We start from the raw sequence: 17,995 nt of genomic DNA, 5'->3' as shown, positions 1-17,995 counted from the left end.
CTACTCTTTCACAGGCTATCAGTTCTCTTTCTTTCTTTTTGTAATCACTGACAGTTTATCTTTGTCCATCCGGAAAAAGTGATGCTCATCTCATTTTGACTTCTAAATGCTGTTACAAGCCCCCTGTGCTTTAGAAACCATCAACACTATCATCACCTTAAGATACACAATCCATGCAGAGAATTTAATACCATTATAAATGATCCTTTGAAAGACCAACCAGCACATTTTAAAGCCTAGGAAATAGGCTGGATAGGACTTAATTCACAATCCCATTCTGCTGCTGAATCCACTACTCAACTTCACAGCTCAAGTTTGGCCTCTGTGCCTAGGAGGTGACAGAGACCCTACAGGCGGGGTCCTCGCTAAAGGAAGCTTGGGACTTGAGAGAGCACTGTGGGTACAGGAAAAGAGCTGGACCTCCACGTGACACCCATGAGACCCAGGAAGACAATCCTAAACGAAGCATCAGCAGCCTTCCTACTCCTATATTCCAAACTCAACCTCACTTAACTCCATCTACTCAATTCCCCCTAAATCATGAAATCAACAGCTCAAGGACTTGATAAAAACTGCTTCGCGACTCAGACACCTCATTTCCAAAACCTTAAGCTTACTTTGGGCTAAGTTACACACTCTTCTCCTTGCTAATCTGGTAGGATGGGCTCCCTGACAAATGAAAAGCCGAATCTCTTCACAACGAATAATTGGTTGACTCGAGCACTACACCTAAGACTTCGAGACTTTTTACTTTTCACCGATCCAAATGCAACACGATCGTGAAAAAAGAGAAAGAGGTATGAAACTGTACTTCCCTAAATGCCCGAGTGCGAATAGGTACTGTTCTTTTTTAGCATCCCTGCCCCCTTGCCTCTGCCACCTCCTTTCAGAGCAATGGATAGAAGTGTGCATTTCTGTTCTGCCAATAGTGGATAATGTCACCTTAATGTTCTGTAAATGTCAAGGGTTCTTTCTTTTTGATGGCGGAGCAATATAAAAATCAACAAATTTAATTTTACTACAGTCATGGTTTTCAGATTTCCTAATTACCCTTGGCCGTAAGCAAATCAGTTCATCTCTCTATTCTGTGCAGCCCCCAAGGTCTTTGATTATTTTTAGTGTGTATATGGGGGAGACAGAAAGGTGGTTTGAATCAATTAATCAAAATGCATGGCAGGACCTAAGCAGTTTTTTGTTTTTTTTTTTTAATTATGAAAGTAATCAATCAACTGCTTAGATACCATTTCCCTCCGACATTGCTGATGGGGACCAGGGCAAAGAGACTAAGTGATCACCAATGACTCACCATATTAAAAAAAAAATTTTAAATAGAGGTGAGTATATTTTATTTAGAGCATAATAAACTAGGAAACAGACACCTTAGTAACGAGAAAAATAAAATACTGAGATACTTCCATTTGATTTATCAAGATGAACTAAACATAATTAAGAATTTTGGACCACTAGGTTGTTTCTACACTACTTCCACATTGCTATTCTCTTGGTTTTAGAAAAAAGGAAGGATAAGGGCAATTATCCTACATGGCAACAGAACTTAGAAGAAGAGAGAGAAAGAAAAAAAAAAAAACAAAAAACAACCCACATTATTTCCATAGAGGCAAACTTTTCAGTGAGGCTGAAATAAACCTAGCCTGTAAAATGTGTTTCCTTGAAATGATTTTTAAAAAGTTACACTATGAATATTCAGTTAGTTAAAAAATGTTCATAAAAATTCCTGGAATAGTTCAGCATTATCAACATAGCATATCGAAGAGAGCTTAATGATGACATTTATTGCAGCAACCCTAAGCCATATCCATGTTTCATTTTTTTTTTAAAAAGCATACATGAACATTTCTCTGTAGAAGGATATGCTATGCATAAAACTGTTATAAACCAAGTAATATTCTAAGTGCACTTGGCTTGGTCTGAGGGAAATTCAAGTTTGATCACCTAATGAGGACACCTCCATGATTAAAGGCCAGAAAATATCCATGATACATTAAGCCTTTTTAAAAACCTGTGAAGATACTGTCACTCCTGTCAGGAAAGTTACTTTTACACAAAAGTGACATTATAAAGTGCTCTCAAAGAAGAGGCCTAATCCAGGGGCACCTGGGTGGCTCAGTTGATTGAGCGTCGGACTTTACCTCAGGTCATGATCTCATGTCTTGTGGATTCGAGCCCTGCGTTGGGCTCTGTGCTGACAGCTGGGAGCCTGGAGCCTGCTTCAGATTCTGTGTCTCCCTCTCTCTCTCTGACCCTCCCCGGGCTCGTGCTTTTCCTCTCTCTCTCAAAAGAGAAAAAAAAAATTAAAGAAAAAAAAAAAAAAGAGAGAGAGAGGCCTAATCCGTTTAACTGCCTCCCAAACAGTGAAAGAGGTCTCAGGAGTTTCTGTACTCCAGTTACCCAGAGACTGGAAAGGTAACACGTCTATAGTGGAGGCGCCTCATATGCACGTAAAATACCAATCTGAATTGTGCTGGTATTTCTCACTCACTCCTCCCCTCAGTCCTGGATGCACAGACAGCATCTGGGAATCTCACAAAATAAACATCGTGCTGCACTCACTAAGAGTCCAGCGTGAAGAGGTAAGTTGTTTGGCACAACATGGCCCCATAACAAAAACCACCTCCTTTGAAGAAACCACCAACCATTTTGACACAAGAAGGAGAGCTGGCCTTACGCTGTACCTTGTGGGTGATTTAAGCCATTTTTGAGGGTAATTCGAGCGTGTCACTATTTGGTACAGTTCCTTACTCCTAACTTTCAGTTAGACACTACACTGTGAGACCTGCTTTTGCATCAACAACAGAGAAAGTGGTCCTTAGTGTGGTTCTGGTTGCTGACAAAGAATCCTACTGAAACCCAGCCATGAAAGCTAAGGCTGGCTCTTGGGTCAAACTGAAACAAGAAGGGTTTACTGTATGGGGACGCAATAAGGAGGGGTCTGAGACACTGGACCTCAGTTTGTAAGAGCAGATCCCCTGAGCCTTTGACGTGGGGCCATGGATGGAGTCTAGCAGCACAAAACAGCCACTGCCACCACCTGGTTAGGCCAGCCGGGGACTCAGAACACCAGCCACCACTTGTCAACGTGGTGGGTGACGTGTGGACAGCAGGCACCGCACACGGGCGCTTACCTGACAGGGTGGAGCTGCTGATTGTACTGGCGGGAGTGGTGACCTCAGGCTCCTCGTGCAGGTCTCTGGGGCAGGGAGCACCTTCATCTTTTTCTGCCTCTGTTGAAATAGCCAGTTTGGGAAGTGGGCCAGAACTGAGTTTATGTCTGTTGCTTTCAGTATCTGAAGAGTTGGATGTGGATAACTGTTGCCTTAATTAAAAACAAAACAAAGTCATGTATACATACATACTAGGAAACGGTGTTCAAGGAGAATTTTGGAGGAAATTAGGTAAAAATGGAACTTGGATACACCCAACCAACACATGTCTAGCACAGTGGTTCTTACAGTGTGGTCCCTGGGCCAGCAGCAAGAGCATCTCCTGGAACTTATTACAAAGCCTCCATCCCAGATCTAGTGGATCACACACGCTGGAATGGGCCCAGAAACCTGTGTTTTTACAGGGCTTCTGGGACATTCTGATGCACACTCAAGCTTAAGAATCACTGATCTGGCAGCAACTGCACATGACCCTTCTTAACAGACGTTTCACATACATTTCTGAATATTCCGAACTCCAGCTGAATGTTTCTGTGGATGGCAATGTTGTGCTTTTGGTTTTGTCTCCAGGCTCTTCCTTCTCTTCTCCTGGATTCTGAGTTATTCGGTCTATGCTGCTGAAAACCTGCGAGGTGAAGCAATAGGGTTTATTAATATCTTCTTGAAAGAGTCTGTCAGAAAAAAAAAAAAAAACAAAACCCAAACCCTGGGAGTAAAGACCAAGAGTATAACTAAAGTTTCAGTTGGGACCATGTATTTAGAAGGTACTTTCCGATACTGTTTATTTGAGTCCTGAGATGTATGGTCAATGTATGTATTTTTTTTTCTTCTTGGAGCAAAAGCTATGAATTCATCACCCTCTTGCCCTGTCTTGTTATGGACTTTGTATCTGCAAACAAAATCCATAGACGCATTGGGGTTTCTAGGCCAGGGGATCAATGCACACCTTAGATTACTTTTTAACCATGATGTCTATCAGAAAAAGAAAATCACAGAGAGAAACCTTTAATGGCCACCAGTCAGGGGTGGGAAGGAGAAAAATGAATTGGAATTGAGTGCAAACAGAAGAATAAATTACCTGGTTCAAGAAGTGTGTGGGGGGATGCAGTACGTATGTGGTTATGAGTCAGAGGTCTCTGGCTTATAAATCACACATACAGACACGCAGCTTGGCACTGGCATTTCTGAAAGGGATCAGAGCTCAGGCAAGCCTGAGACCTCTGTGGTCCCACAGGAAAGGTGGAAGGGAAAATACAGAGCTGGGAGCCCAGTGCAGGAAGCAATCCTTACCGTGCCATGCAGCCACTCACTGCTCTCATGGGTGGGGTGCCCTTAGATGGCCCATTGGTCTACTAGGGTGAGGACCAGGCTGGCTAACCAACAGAAAACAACAGGAAGGAAATGGAGTCCAGGGCCTGGCTTGGATGGGCCAGAGAACAGGCACTGGGGAAAGCCTGCACTCAGTGTGATCAAAGCTTCAGTGCTGGCTCTGGGTAGGCCGGCCACCACCTCCTCTGGGGAAACCTCACCTCTCCATGGCCTTCCTATAAACAGGGCGGTCAGTGCCAGCCCACATGCAGATGTGCTGTATCTAGGGAGCCACATAGAAAAAGGTATGAACACTTTATCAACCCTATGTGTTATAGAAAAGCTGAACATCATCATGCAAAATGCCATGGCAACAGAAAATGCATAGCTACTGAAAATATCACAAGGGAGGCAGGCAGGGGGCCCTTTAGGTTTGTTTCCATTTTCCTAGGGCTCTTCCAGTCTCAGGACTATCAGGTTTCTTCGTTTTATTTGCCTGTGTGTGTGTGTGTGTGTGTGTGTGTGTGTGTGTGTGTGTGTGTTTTAATCTTACCACTATCAGCAAAAAGCATCCATTTCAGACATTGATTTTATTACCTTCTCCCACTTCCAAAATTCGAGCTTGGCTTCCTACAGGTTTTTTCATATAACTAATGTTCTCTGTCATTGGTTACCAGACTTTCTTATTCTGCATCAACTAATCCCCAAGGGTCCTACCTGATGTCAGGGACTCAGACTGCTCCTTTGTGTTGTATTCCATGTGATACTAGGAGGGGGCTATGCACACAATGACCTCAAGCTCAATGTTCTTCATTAAAAGATGAGAGAGGAGAGCCTAGGTGGTTCAGTTGGTTAAGCGTCCAACTCTTGATTTTGGCCCAGATCATGGACTCAGTTTGTGAGATCGAGCCCTGCTGTCAGGCTGTGCACTGTTGGAGGCTGTTTGGGAATCTCTCCCTCTCTCTCTGCCCCTCCCCCGCACATGCTCTTTCTCTCTCTGTCAAACCAAATAAACAAACAAACAAAAAGGGTCAGAGAAAGGGGAGGATGCCTCCACAGTCTGGCAATGAACTAAACCTAGTCACACAGGGTGAGGTCAACATATATGGCTCTCGTGTTCTCCATAGATAATACTGTGAGTGCAAGTCTGCGTCTCCAAGAAAAAAGATACCCATTTGTGGAGAGCGAGACAGCCAGGTAGGGACTCTGGATTATCCAGATGGTGGGGTCACTGTTCCTAGGCTAAAAGGAATTTTAAGCACAGGACAGCCCAAGCACTAAAACACTACAGAGGTGATTTTTACAATCTTGTTCGCCTATTTATTTAGAAATGCCAACTATCTGGCCTGAGGGAGATTCTCCAGAAAGACTCTGTAGGTTTCTGCCATATTTCACTTACTTTTGAAAACCTGTGTGAACAGGAGGAAAACTGCCTTATTTCCACAGTAAAGTCTTCATCATTTGTGTCATCTTCTTCCTCAGTCTCCATGTGATGATATTTCTCTGACCGAGCTGCAGAGAAATGTTTGGTAACAGTTCCAATCACTCAGAATTTCAGCTTTTAATTTAGATATGTTACTAAGAGTTTCTATATCAAAGCATTATGTTTAAGAACTCATAGGCTCGGGGCGCCTGGGTGGCTCAGTTGCTTAAGCATCCGACTTCAGCTTGGGTCATGATCTCACGGTCGGTGAGTTCAAACCCTGCGTCGGGATCTGTGCTGACAGCTCAGAGTCTGGAGCCTGTTTCGGAGCCTACTTGACTCGTAGGCTCAAGACTAGAAACTTCTATCACGAGCAGAGATAATTTTCTACAAAGTAAAGGTCAAACAACGTTTTATGTCAGATAATTCACGTACTATCAAAATAACTTGTGTCATCCTCAGATTCCAGTTGGGGAATAAATTCTGCCTTCTGTCTCAGCAAACTGTTCCAGTCTAAAGAACGGAAGAATCGATGCTGTTTGACTTCATAGGCGCCACCTTGGGGTGCAGAGGAGAGGGAAAGAACAGGGAGGAAAATATTAAACTACCCTCACAGCAAAGCTTTTGACAACACCTCCCCCTGCCAACACTTCAAAATCAATAGAGAAACAAATTAAAGAATCATGCAAATCTTACTTTTTCATTCTACAACAACCCCTCCCAACCCAAATTTTCCCATAATTCATCGGAAGACGATTTGATTTTGCTAACAGCAGTTGCCATGGCACAGTTTTCCTTTGTTAATTTTTCTATGACTTCCTCCATTTTTCAAAGGTTAATGATGCGGACATTTAAAATCACATTATGCTGAACCTGGGGATGTGCACACACGGTGGCCCAAAGGAGACTTGCTCATTACAAAAAAAAAAAAAAAAAGAAAGAAATTCTAACAAGGCACAAAATGTGTTCACAGCAACATTTCCGCCGGAGATAAGATTAATAAAGATGAATTTTTCCTGAATAGTATATAATGGTTTCCATTCAGTTTTATTGGATTGCTCATTAACATAGGTAGGACTTCGATTCTGTGGATCACAGATTCTTAGGTAAGAAACTGGCAAGCCTGTTTCATAGATTTATAAAGCATGTGATGAAAATCAGGTACCATTCCTAAGTTTTAGGCTTTTTTTTTTTTTTTTTGCCAATCAGCATAGTTATTTAGTTCATGATTTTATTTTTTTTAAAGTTTATTCATTTGTTTTGCGAGACAGTGAGTGCGTGCACGAGTAGGGGAGGGGCAGAGAGAGAATCCCAAGCAGGCTCTGTACACTCAGTGCGGAACTTGACATGGGGCTCAGACTCATGAACCATGAGATCATAACCTGAGCCAAAGTCAAGAGTCAGACGCTTAACCGAATAAGCCACCCAGGCGCCCCTAATTTAGTTCATGATTTTATTGAGGGTTTGAAAGGGCAGGCCCCATCAAAATACATCATGCCCCAGGTAAAGGGAAACAGGTACACAGGTTAGACAATCAAAGTGTGAGAATCAGGCCTCTGCCCTTACACACACACACACACACACACACACACACACACACACACACACACTGTCGAGGAGGGAGGTAAGGAAGAATCAGTCCCCAAAAAATACCACGAAGGAGTATTTCTCACAAGACTAACACAGGCTCTCATCACCTCCCTGCCAGGAGATGCCCTGTAGGTGTGACGTAAATGACTTTCTTGTGAAGTTGTCACCATGCTTCCCACTCTGTCCTCAGTGTGGTACCAAAAAACAAAACAAAACAAAACAAAACAAAACAAAACACCAGGATGAGAAATGCAAACTAAAGGAGAAAAGGACCTGAGTGTTGGGATGGGGGACCTGTCTGTGTGGCCCAGAGATGTGGCTCTGCCGGTCAGGTTACTGCAGCACAGGGTGCAGACTGGAGCCCCAAACCCAGCCAGGGCAAGAGCAAAGTGGGAAAGTCACCCCCAAAAAGGAAGAACAGATTCTTCTTTACTAAGCATTTGATTGGAATCTTTATCCAGGATGCTACATAGGCATTCTCTGTGTTTCTGGCACACAGTGGAGTCTGATGTTGACCACAACAGCAATAGGAGTGGCAGCGGGCAGAGGAGGGCTGACTTGGACAAGTACTGCCCGAGACGCTAGAAGCATCCAGTTCTCTTCAATTAAATCACTGAAAGCAACCCCACAAAGCAGGCATTGCATCAATTCCATGCTTGGATGGGGAAAGGGAAAGAAAGAGCACTGATCGTATCTGGAGCTCCTGTTACATATTACGTTAATGTACTTGGTGTCTTCATGAACATACTGAATTTCAGTCCTCGCCATAATCTTGTGAGGTACATAGCATGCCCATCTTCCTAGATTAGGAAATTGTGACCCAAGTGAAGAAGAAACCACTCAAGACCTCCCAGCTGCTACACGGGTGGAAGTCCGTCGCATCTGAGCAGCTGTAAAGTCTGACAAACCAGGCTGCCATTCAGTACTTCACGAGTTCAAAAGTCTAGTTGGAGGACAAGTTTCCCAACTGCAAGTTATCCCTTGCCCTAATGTTCTCCCTTGAGGTTCTCTCTCCTTTCACGGAAGTTTCTTAAACATCCATTATGTTCTTCACACTCTTTTTCTCAGCCTCTCTAGTCTCTCGGGCAAATGTGAATTCGCACATTTTCACGGTGCATTATTTTGCCCGCTAAATATGCATTAAATCCAAAATGCTGTCATTGGAAGCAGCATGGCAGGCCTGCAGGATTCTCAGCCTCATTCTCTGGACCCTACGGGATCTGTCACATGGGACCTGTCTGTTTGGCATGTACTTCTCGACAATACCAAGAGCTGGGTCAGGGCCTTTTAAATGTCTCTTTTGAGCTTCTGCTAGGAGATTTGCTTCTCAAATTGTCAAACCCCGAAAAGAACCCAAGTAGCAGTAGCAGGGAGAAAAATGAGCAGAGAGGTAACGCACAGCGTATCACATATAAACACGGATGCGTGGACCATTACCATAACCCTGTTTTGTCAAATCCAGCCCAGTCAAGTTCCCAAGTATTCTCAGAGGAGGGCAGCAGGCAGAAGACTCCGTGAGGACACTCTCCAAGCCGACCCAAGAACACAGAAGATAAGTGGGCTCTTTGGAAGGGATGTGCCGATTCTAACGTCATCTTTAGACATATCTCAGGCCAACGCTTCCCCGGGACAGCTGACGAGCACACGTAAACAGATATTTGCGGTGTTGCAGGCTGTCTGAAAATGCCGCCGCTTCTCCTATTTGGCTCGAGCGGAAATCACGCCTCAGAACTCTGCCCTGCACGGGGCCTTGACACCCATTCTTTGACACCTACTCACATCCCTGGAGCCAGAAAGCAAATGTGACTGCAGGTCACAGAGGGCAGGGAGCAACGAGTTTGCTAGTTACTCCAGACAAAGGAAAATGAAACAGAGGGGAGGGAAGAAATATAAAGTACTCTGTTCAAAGAGTTCAATCAGCTCAAAGACAGGGGCACCACCGCCATTTCTGTATCTTGTATGTCCAAAGGGGGAAAGTGTGAGATTATACGGGCAGAACATTAAAATGGTAATACCAGGGCCAGCAGTGTCACACCTGGTTTTAAGAGCCACGGTGGATGATCTTTTATCCTCATGAAAAGGCGGGTACTTCTCTAAGCTCCATTTTACAGATGGGGAAATGAGGCACAGAAAGGGAAACATCCTGCCCACAGTCACACAGCAGAGATTTAAATGCACACAATCTGACCGTGGAGTTTGTGCCCTTAACTTCCGTTTGCATTGTCTTTCCTACTCGAAGGCCCACTCATCTACTGCAAAAGGCAAAAATGCACATGGTCCTCCGGTAAGAGGCTCAACTCAAAGAAGTCTTCCCAAGTGAGCCTGCAGTTTGAATCTTGTTTGATTCTCTAATGCAGACCATGAGAGATGTTTCTGCAAAAAGCCGAATAGTAAATACTTTAGGCTTTGTGGGCAGGTTTGATGAGTCAACTCTGGTACTCTACCATGAAGGTAGCCATAAACAATGCACGTGAATGGCAATGCTGTGTTTCAATCAAACTTTATTTCCAAAACAAAAATATGGCCCACGGGCTTCAATGCATTACCATAAACTCTAGTAGCAGAGCATATTTAAGCAAGAATGGAGCCCTCCAACTGGGGAAGCTGTGGGCAAAAATGGGGAATAATAGAAGATACGTATTTGGAGCTGCTGCAAATTATTTTTTGCCTTGGGAAAATTGAGGGAGAGAATGATTTCTTCAGTATTTTCTGATATTTCTATTACAATGAGGTAGAATGAAACAGTTCAGAGTAAAAAACCCATCAAGACAAAAATTTTCACAGGTGAAAATTATGGGAATGGTCTACTGTGTTTTGTACTTATATTTAATATTTAGTCCCATCTAGATAAATTTACATACTAGGGCAGGTTGGGACTCTATACTGGGATCACTGTCCATTCAGAATATTAGAAAAGGAAAATGAGTGGCAGAAACATAACTTGTATGGGGAACAGCTGGGAAAAAATAATCGGCAAGAAACAAATCTATTATCTCCTTAATCTTGAAAGCCAATAGTTTTAATCCTCTTTCTTGGGCTATGGTATGATCACCATGATGAGACAGCATGGTTCAAACCTCTGACACTCATTTCCAGAAACTAATTAGTTAAAGGACTGATAACCCATTTTAAAGCCTATAGACGGAACGTGCTGGGTCAAATCCTTCTAGGAATATATGTGTTACAAAAAAAAGCTGTACATCTCGAATCATCTATTTTAAATTATTTAAGATGCATGCTTTTCAGGACAGAAGAGTTACATGCGCCTTTGAGGTTTTCTTCCAGACAATTTTATTTATTGAAACAAATAACTTTTGCTTTGCAAAAAAACCCCAAAAAACCAAAAAACGAGAAAAAAAAATCAAAGACACACAACCACCAACCTTCCTAGCATACATATTGCTCTGAACCAGAAAAAAAAAAAAACCCAAAATATGATTGTTATAATGTGTTGTAGTCATGTCCTACATCAACCAACAGATGTTTCCTAGGCAAAAAAAAAAAAAAAAAACAAACAAAAAAAACCCCAAAACAAAACACAAACAAGAACCTCTTAATGTTCCACAAAGACATTATTTCTTGCATATTAGCAAAATTAAAACATATGTGCTCTAACCTGTTCCCAGTCTCTCCAGGGGATTCTGCCTAAGAAGCAAGGTAATCAGATCCTGGGCATCGGGGGGTGGTGCCTCATCCTTTTCCGGCCAATTGATCTCATCTAGAAAGGAGACACAGAGCTTACAATGTCATTGTTCAAATGGCAGTCCGGGTACCTACAGCCTGGATGTGGCCTGGGAGTTTGTGAGAAAGACAGAATTTCAGGCCCCATCCCAGACTGAATCAGAATCTGCATTTTGGCAGGGATGTCAGTTGGGCATAAGCAAGTTTGAGAAGTACTGTTTCATGAGATATAAAGCAGTACAGCTGTCAACAAGGCAGGGAGAGAATATATCAACACGCAGCACCTTCCATTTCCTTTTTTGATTCTTTGTATCTTTTTTTCTGTGCGGCAGAACTGGCTCACCACAAATTGTTCCTTCTAGTCACTAAGAGGACTTAAGATGAGGGAAACTCTAAACACCTCTGTTTCAGGTGATTGCTTGTACAGGGAATCAAGACAGTAAGATTTTTCTCTCCTACTGTCCTTTAAATGAGAATTTGGCCACAGCCATAGAGTTCTTCAGCTTCAGCACGAGTTAATTTTGCAAAAATAACTATGTCTAGAGACAAATGAAAGGCCAAAGTGTTAAGCTTGAAGACAAAGAAATCCAAAGTAATCATTGTAATGGAAGTATTCAAAATCTGCCATAAATATGAGAACTCATGTTCTACATTCCACAGGAGTTTGCCTGAAGATAAGGTGTGTGTGCTTGTGTGTATGGAAATGCAATAAAAACATGAGTTATTTCTGTGTGTGCCTGCCTCCAGCTTCCTCTGCTGCAGTTTAAATCTGATTTGGAAAATAAAACATGAATATGCATCTGAGCCGTAAGGCATCGAGAACAAAGCCAGCATTTGCTGCTTGTGTTAATTAAACAGTTGATTCCTCCTGCCATTCAGGCCTTGGTATATCAGCAAACAGCCTAGTTATAAATCCATAAACAGCTCAGATATTGTAGAAAAGGGTTATACACTGCAGGCAACACACAAATCTACTTTGTTAAAGTTTACAAATATGCCTGGCTTGCAAAGTCAACGATAGAGAATAACGCTGTGATTAAGGGACTCCTCGTACCGACTCGCATTTTCCCTCTCTTTCCACTGTTGGGCCCTGTAGGACAGTCCAGACGGTATCCGAGTGGGTGATGGAGGTGTCGGTGATGACTGATAAAACTCTGAGGAGGAGAGGCCTTTTTGATATGCTTCGGGGAAATTTATAAAAACAGCAGGTAGGGTACTAATAGGGCCTATTTAATTATCATTTGGTTTTGCCACAAGCCGCGTAACAATAGCGAGGGTCAGCGTGCAGGTTAAGATCTAAAGGTTATTGAATTTTAAATGAAAGATGAACAGCTGTTACAGAAATAACATTACACCATAACAACCACCAATGAAATCATTAACAGTCTGTGAATTAAATTTGCTTCCTTCCCATCCTCATTATTTATTATGTGGTAGACATTTGTTTTAGGGTTTATTACATTTTTGTTAATTTCTTCACTGTGCCATTAGCTATTTTCCCCCCATTTATGTAAATGTGACCCACATTAACCTTTTCTTCCCTGGTGCCACGTTCCTATGATGGAAAGGAAGACTGGACGGCAAGGAAATAATTTGCAAATCCCACGTGAATTTCTTTTGCAGAAAAAGCACACCATAAAAATCAGTTACACCGCCAGCGCCGTGCCAGATTCCATGTTAACGAAACTTCCTCAGATCAATTTTCAACACAAATTGATCTCCTGAGATTTGTCAGTCAGTTATGGGCTATGATGAGTGAGTTCTTTTAATATGTTGGCTAAACTGTTTGGTAAAGGTTGACATTTTAGTAGTGAAGACGGCAATACTCCGCAGGATTACGTTAAAGAGCTGCTTTCCAACAGTCGCTTGAAGATACTTACCACTGATGACTTGTCCAAACAGCTCTTCTGGAGTGTCCCCAAAGAATGGCACGCATCCAACCAGAAATTCATAGAGGATAATCCCCATGGCCCACCAGTCCACTGGCTTCCCATAGCCCTGCCTCAAAATCACTTCTGGTGCAATGTATTCAGGCGTGCCACAGACCTAAAAGATGATTGCAATATTAGAATAATTGGAATATTAGACATGAATCAAAATGAACACGATGGCTAAACACCAATTAGGTTGCCCAGAGTGCACCTGCTCAACCACATGGGCAGAGAACTTAAGAACAGCAATTATTAAGTCAGCATCCATAACCCCAAAGGCAATGAAATATTTAAACAGCAAAAAAGGGAAATTTAAATGCCGCTTTAATGTTAAACTATGCATTACGTGCAATTTCAAATTGAGGGTCTGACCCTGTTTGGTGGTTCTACTTATTCCACAATATTAAAAACATTTTTAACGCTTAAAAGAATGATGCATTCTTCATCTGTTGCCACCAGAGATAGTTTTAGTATTTGTATGACCAAAATATATTCACATCCTGGTTACTTTATCAAAGCCTGACAGTTGAGATGTGTTTACCTTAAGTAACTTTACAATGAACAGATTGTGGGCACATGGTAATGAGGCATGCTTAAAGGGAAATGGGCCATGGCTGGGATTTTAGCACCCGGGATTGTACAATGCATCATGAGTTTCATGAGTACTCTACTGAGACTCCTGAATTCCTTACAAAAACAGTTTTCCATTTGTCTCTCTCACATTCTCACTTGTGCGCAATTACATCGTTCGTCTTGCTAATAGACCATAATGCTGGGGGAGGAATGGGGAGGAACGGACAGTTCAGAGAGGCCCAGGGAGAAAAATGGAGGCAATTTGCACTTTATTAAACGTAAGGCTTATACAGACATCTAGACGCCCAGCACTAATGTGAAGCTGGCTTATACAAGTTGATTCGGAATGTCGCTGGCAATATCGTACTTTGTATTTCCCTCTAGAACCGGGCTGCGTGCAAGCTTACCTGTTTGTCCAGGAACTCTCGAGCATCCTTCTCGATATGACCTTCATAAAGATTGGTAGTCATGCTCATTAGTCCGACCTTGGATAATCCAAAATCTGTCAGCTTTATGTGCCCCATGGAGGTGACCAACAAACTATGAAGCAGAAGGACACATATTTGCTTTTAAGTTCTTTTCTTTTTTTAGCTTTCTCCTTCCCCTATCAATTCCTAAGTCTATTTAGTGTAGAGGTATCAATCTCAATATAGAACCCAGCCCGGGAAGAGATGAAATCACAAGAACATATTACACAGGGGTATCTGGCTCATGAGTGTAATTCACAAGGGAGGGCCAGACACTGGGTCCAGCTAATCTTTGTTGGGAGCGGCCACATACAGTTTCATTTATAGGTCTGAACTCTTAGAAAAATTCTAGTGTGGGACTCTGACATCTATTTTCAGCATAATAAAACAATAAAGGATTGATTACCAATAATCCCAGGTCAATCTGTCCAAGGTTTAAGTGAGACATAAGATAAAGAACTTGGACAGAAAAACGTACTATTATGTAAGATTTCAACTTATGGCTCGAATTTAAATTTCTACTTATTAAGCACAAAATGTAAATTTCTTATGTATGCAAAGGATTCACATTTGACAGCTTTATGAATTTAAATTAAAAAAAATTTAATTTTAAGGGGAAAAACCAAAATTTTAATTAATTTAAAAAATTAAAGAAATAGAGGAAGTGTAAAGAGAAAGAATATCTACCGGAAAGAAATATTCCAAAGTTCTAATAGTTGTCTTTGGTAATGTCATGAATGAATTTTTAAATTTTATTTTATTAAAAAAATTGTTTTTATTTGTCTTGAGAGAGACAGAGAGAGTGTGAACACAAATGGGATAGGGGCAGAGAGAGAGGGAGAGAGAATTCCAAGCAGGCTCTGCACTGTCAGCACAAAGTCCAACATGGGGCTTGAACCCATGAACCGTGAGATCATGACCTGTGCCAAGATCAAGAGTCAGACGCTTAACCTACTGAGCCACCCAGGCGCTCCATGAATGAATTTTTAAAAATCTTTTTCTGTACTTCCAAATTTTCTGGAATGAGCATGAGTTAATTTTCTATAGTTCTCAGCACACTTAGAATCTTTACATATTACACGTAATGCTTAGAGAGCTGTCTGAAATTAGTGGAGAAAGCATAAAAAATTTAATAAATGGTGTCAAGATGAATAATAGTCATTTGGGGGAAAAAGTCTATGTGTATCTCAAATCAGACACTAAAATGAACGTCACATAGGTTTAAAACTTTTACATTAAATGGTGAGATAGTATATAATATCAAATATATCATCTTGGAGTAGGGAAGGGTTATCTAAGTATATAATACCAAATGCAAAAACCATCCAGAAAGCAACTAGTAGCATTCTATGATTCAAAACTTAACATAATAAAAAACAAACTTTTAAAAATTTAATTAACCCTGGCTTTATCATCATCTTTTTCTTTTGTTCCTTAGAAGCTATTATTATAAGCCCCAGAACCTTTAAAGTACTATATAAACATTACCATATATACTGCCAAAATAAGTCATATGGGAACATTACAGGACAATTTTAAAATGCGCAAAGCAGCATTAAAAGAAAACATTTTTATAGACATAAGAAAACTTTCTGCATGGTGTGAAAAAAAAGATCTGTTTCCTCAGTGTGCATACTTGTCTGGTTTCAAATCCCTGTGTACAATTCCATAATTATGTAGATATTCCAAGGCCAAGACTGTCTCCGCAAAGTACATCCTTGCCATGTCAACAGGGAGAGGACCCATATTCTTCATCAAGGTAGCACAGTCGCCTCCTATAAAACACAGACACAAGACTTAGCAGGTATAGTATCAGCCAGGATTGAAGATGACCATCAATGCAGATTATAAAATAGCATCTACCCACAGACACAGTATACCAAGTTCCTAAGTGGGGACTGTGCAGAGTATTCCCATTTTTAACTAAGATGTGGTGTAGATAAAAAACATAAACATAAACATAAACATAAGCATAAACATAAACATATATATATTTTTTAAGGCAGCAGTTCTCCTAAGAGCAGATCTGGCTTCAAAGTGGAAATGAAATTTGAAGAACAAAATACACCAGTATAAAGCATGGGTTCTGGAATTAGGCTCCTGGAGTTCAAATCCTGGCTCCGTTACGGGTGGAGATATCTTAGGGAAGCTAGTCCTGGCACCCTTCTCTAATATCATGACAGTAAGACTGTCATCCCTTGTAAGATTATTAAGTAGATTACACGAGGTGATATATGCAACGAATTGAGGACATTACCAACACTTATTAAATGTGTGATAAATGTTAGTTATCATAACCACAACGAAGGTTAGTAAGGCCAAGTGCTGGTGTGTGTGGGGGTGGGGGAAACAGGTGGAAATCAGGCACGCTACGCTTTTGTCTTGTGTCTACTAGTAAAGTATCTAGTAAGTCTCCCACCTCTTGGGTTTCAGTTCACTCATCCGCAAAATGAAAAGGTCGAACTAGATGATATTTAATGTTTCTTAGAATTTTATAGTTTAGGGATTCTGCTCAAACAATTACAAGAGCTTAAATTAGATGCTTTTGAAGATTGTTTTGGCCTTTCCTCATCTCTGCCTTTTATTAACTTTGTTTATCTCAATAAGCCATGGCCAAACATGCAGAAATTGAATGTAAAACTGATGGAAAGAAGAACATTTAAAAAGTAAACCATAAATGTCAAAAAAAAGGAGCGCTAGATTTTCTTGACTTGTATCTCCTTTTCCCCTAAACTCATTTTTAATTTCATACCGTAGACCACAAAGAATGCATTTTTAATTCATTAAGAAACTCAGTGTCACAAATGATTTTATGTTATGTAATGAAAGTAGGTAGGAAAAATTCCATCACCTATATCCTAACTGTAATGACAAATTGAGAGGAGGTAGTTAGGATTAAAAGCTATTAAAAAAGCAAAACCACCGTTTTCCAAAAAGCACTAATTTTCCCTTTGTTATAGTAGAGCAGGCACTTTACAAGCAATTATCAGAAGATAATGACTGGGAAGACAGCCATCTCAGTGCCTGGCTTCAGTTCCTAGGTGGATACAACCATTGGGTAGCACAACAGGGAAAGCCTCAGCTGCACAAAGGAGCAAGCAGCTTCTGGATACAGGGGTCATGTTCTGTGTGTCAGAGGCTGATGTACCTTCCACATATTCCATGACCATGCAAAGGTGGCGCCTTGTTTCAAAGGAGCAGTACATGCTGACAACAAAGGGATTCTCTGCAAAGGTCAGGATATCCCGTTCCACAAAGGCCTGCTGGATCTGGTTTCGGAGGATGAGGTTCTGTTTATTGATCTTCTTCATAGCAAACCTCTGCCGGGATTCCTTATGCCGAACAAAGTAGACTGCCCTGAAAAGGAGCATAAGAGTTGGAGTTCACAGGAGGTGAGGATGCTTCTGGGTACAGGAAACCACGTGATCGTCAACATTTTTTTACATTCACAAGGAAGTTGGAATTCAGCTCACACAAGCTATCCTAGCAGCTACATACATTCCATTCCAAGGCAAAAGCTTACAGCTAGGTTTATTTATTTCTTAATCTTTCAATAAAGGTAATCGGCTGTACATAAGGCACCAAATTCGTCTTCATGGCAAGGATGGAAATGGACAGTTTCCAGAGTGAGCTATTTCCCAATAGGTAGCTGATTTTTTCAGTTTTTCTACAAACAAAATTCAGTATTTAAGTCAGAACAGGAAAAGAATTAACAAAAGTACACACATACCATGACCTACATCTTTTTTGGCGTTAGATATATGTCACTGACTATATGACTAAAACAATAATTTTCTATATGATACCAATGATATCTGAGAAAAGGACCAAAGCTTCTTA

At 41.3% G+C, this 17,995-nt stretch overlaps 1 protein-coding gene across 8 annotated transcripts in view; it reads right to left on the bottom strand.

Annotated features, from left to right (window-relative positions):
* MAST4 (microtubule associated serine/threonine kinase family member 4) overlaps positions 1–17,995 on the bottom strand; it is a 579,145-nt gene that overhangs the window by 22,316 nt on the left and 538,834 nt on the right. For all 8 annotated transcript variants that reach the window (XM_047859677.1, XM_047859625.1, XM_047859653.1 and 5 more), the window contains 9 exons: positions 17,304–17,512; positions 15,792–15,930; positions 14,096–14,228; positions 13,065–13,230; positions 11,120–11,221; positions 6,349–6,471; positions 5,890–6,002; positions 3,680–3,807; positions 3,144–3,334 (listed from right to left, as the gene is read on the bottom strand). In XM_047859677.1, coding sequence (XP_047715633.1) covers positions 3,144–3,334; positions 3,680–3,807; positions 5,890–6,002; positions 6,349–6,471; positions 11,120–11,221; positions 13,065–13,230; positions 14,096–14,228; positions 15,792–15,930; positions 17,304–17,512 — 1,304 coding nt within the window. The remainder of the gene's footprint in view (positions 1–3,143; positions 3,335–3,679; positions 3,808–5,889; positions 6,003–6,348; positions 6,472–11,119; positions 11,222–13,064; positions 13,231–14,095; positions 14,229–15,791; positions 15,931–17,303; positions 17,513–17,995) is intronic.

This window comes from Prionailurus viverrinus, chromosome A1 (assembly GCF_022837055.1).
Source record: "Prionailurus viverrinus isolate Anna chromosome A1, UM_Priviv_1.0, whole genome shotgun sequence".
NCBI lineage: Eukaryota > Metazoa > Chordata > Mammalia > Carnivora > Felidae > Prionailurus > Prionailurus viverrinus.
This window is presented reverse-complemented; position numbering and strand designations above follow the sequence as displayed.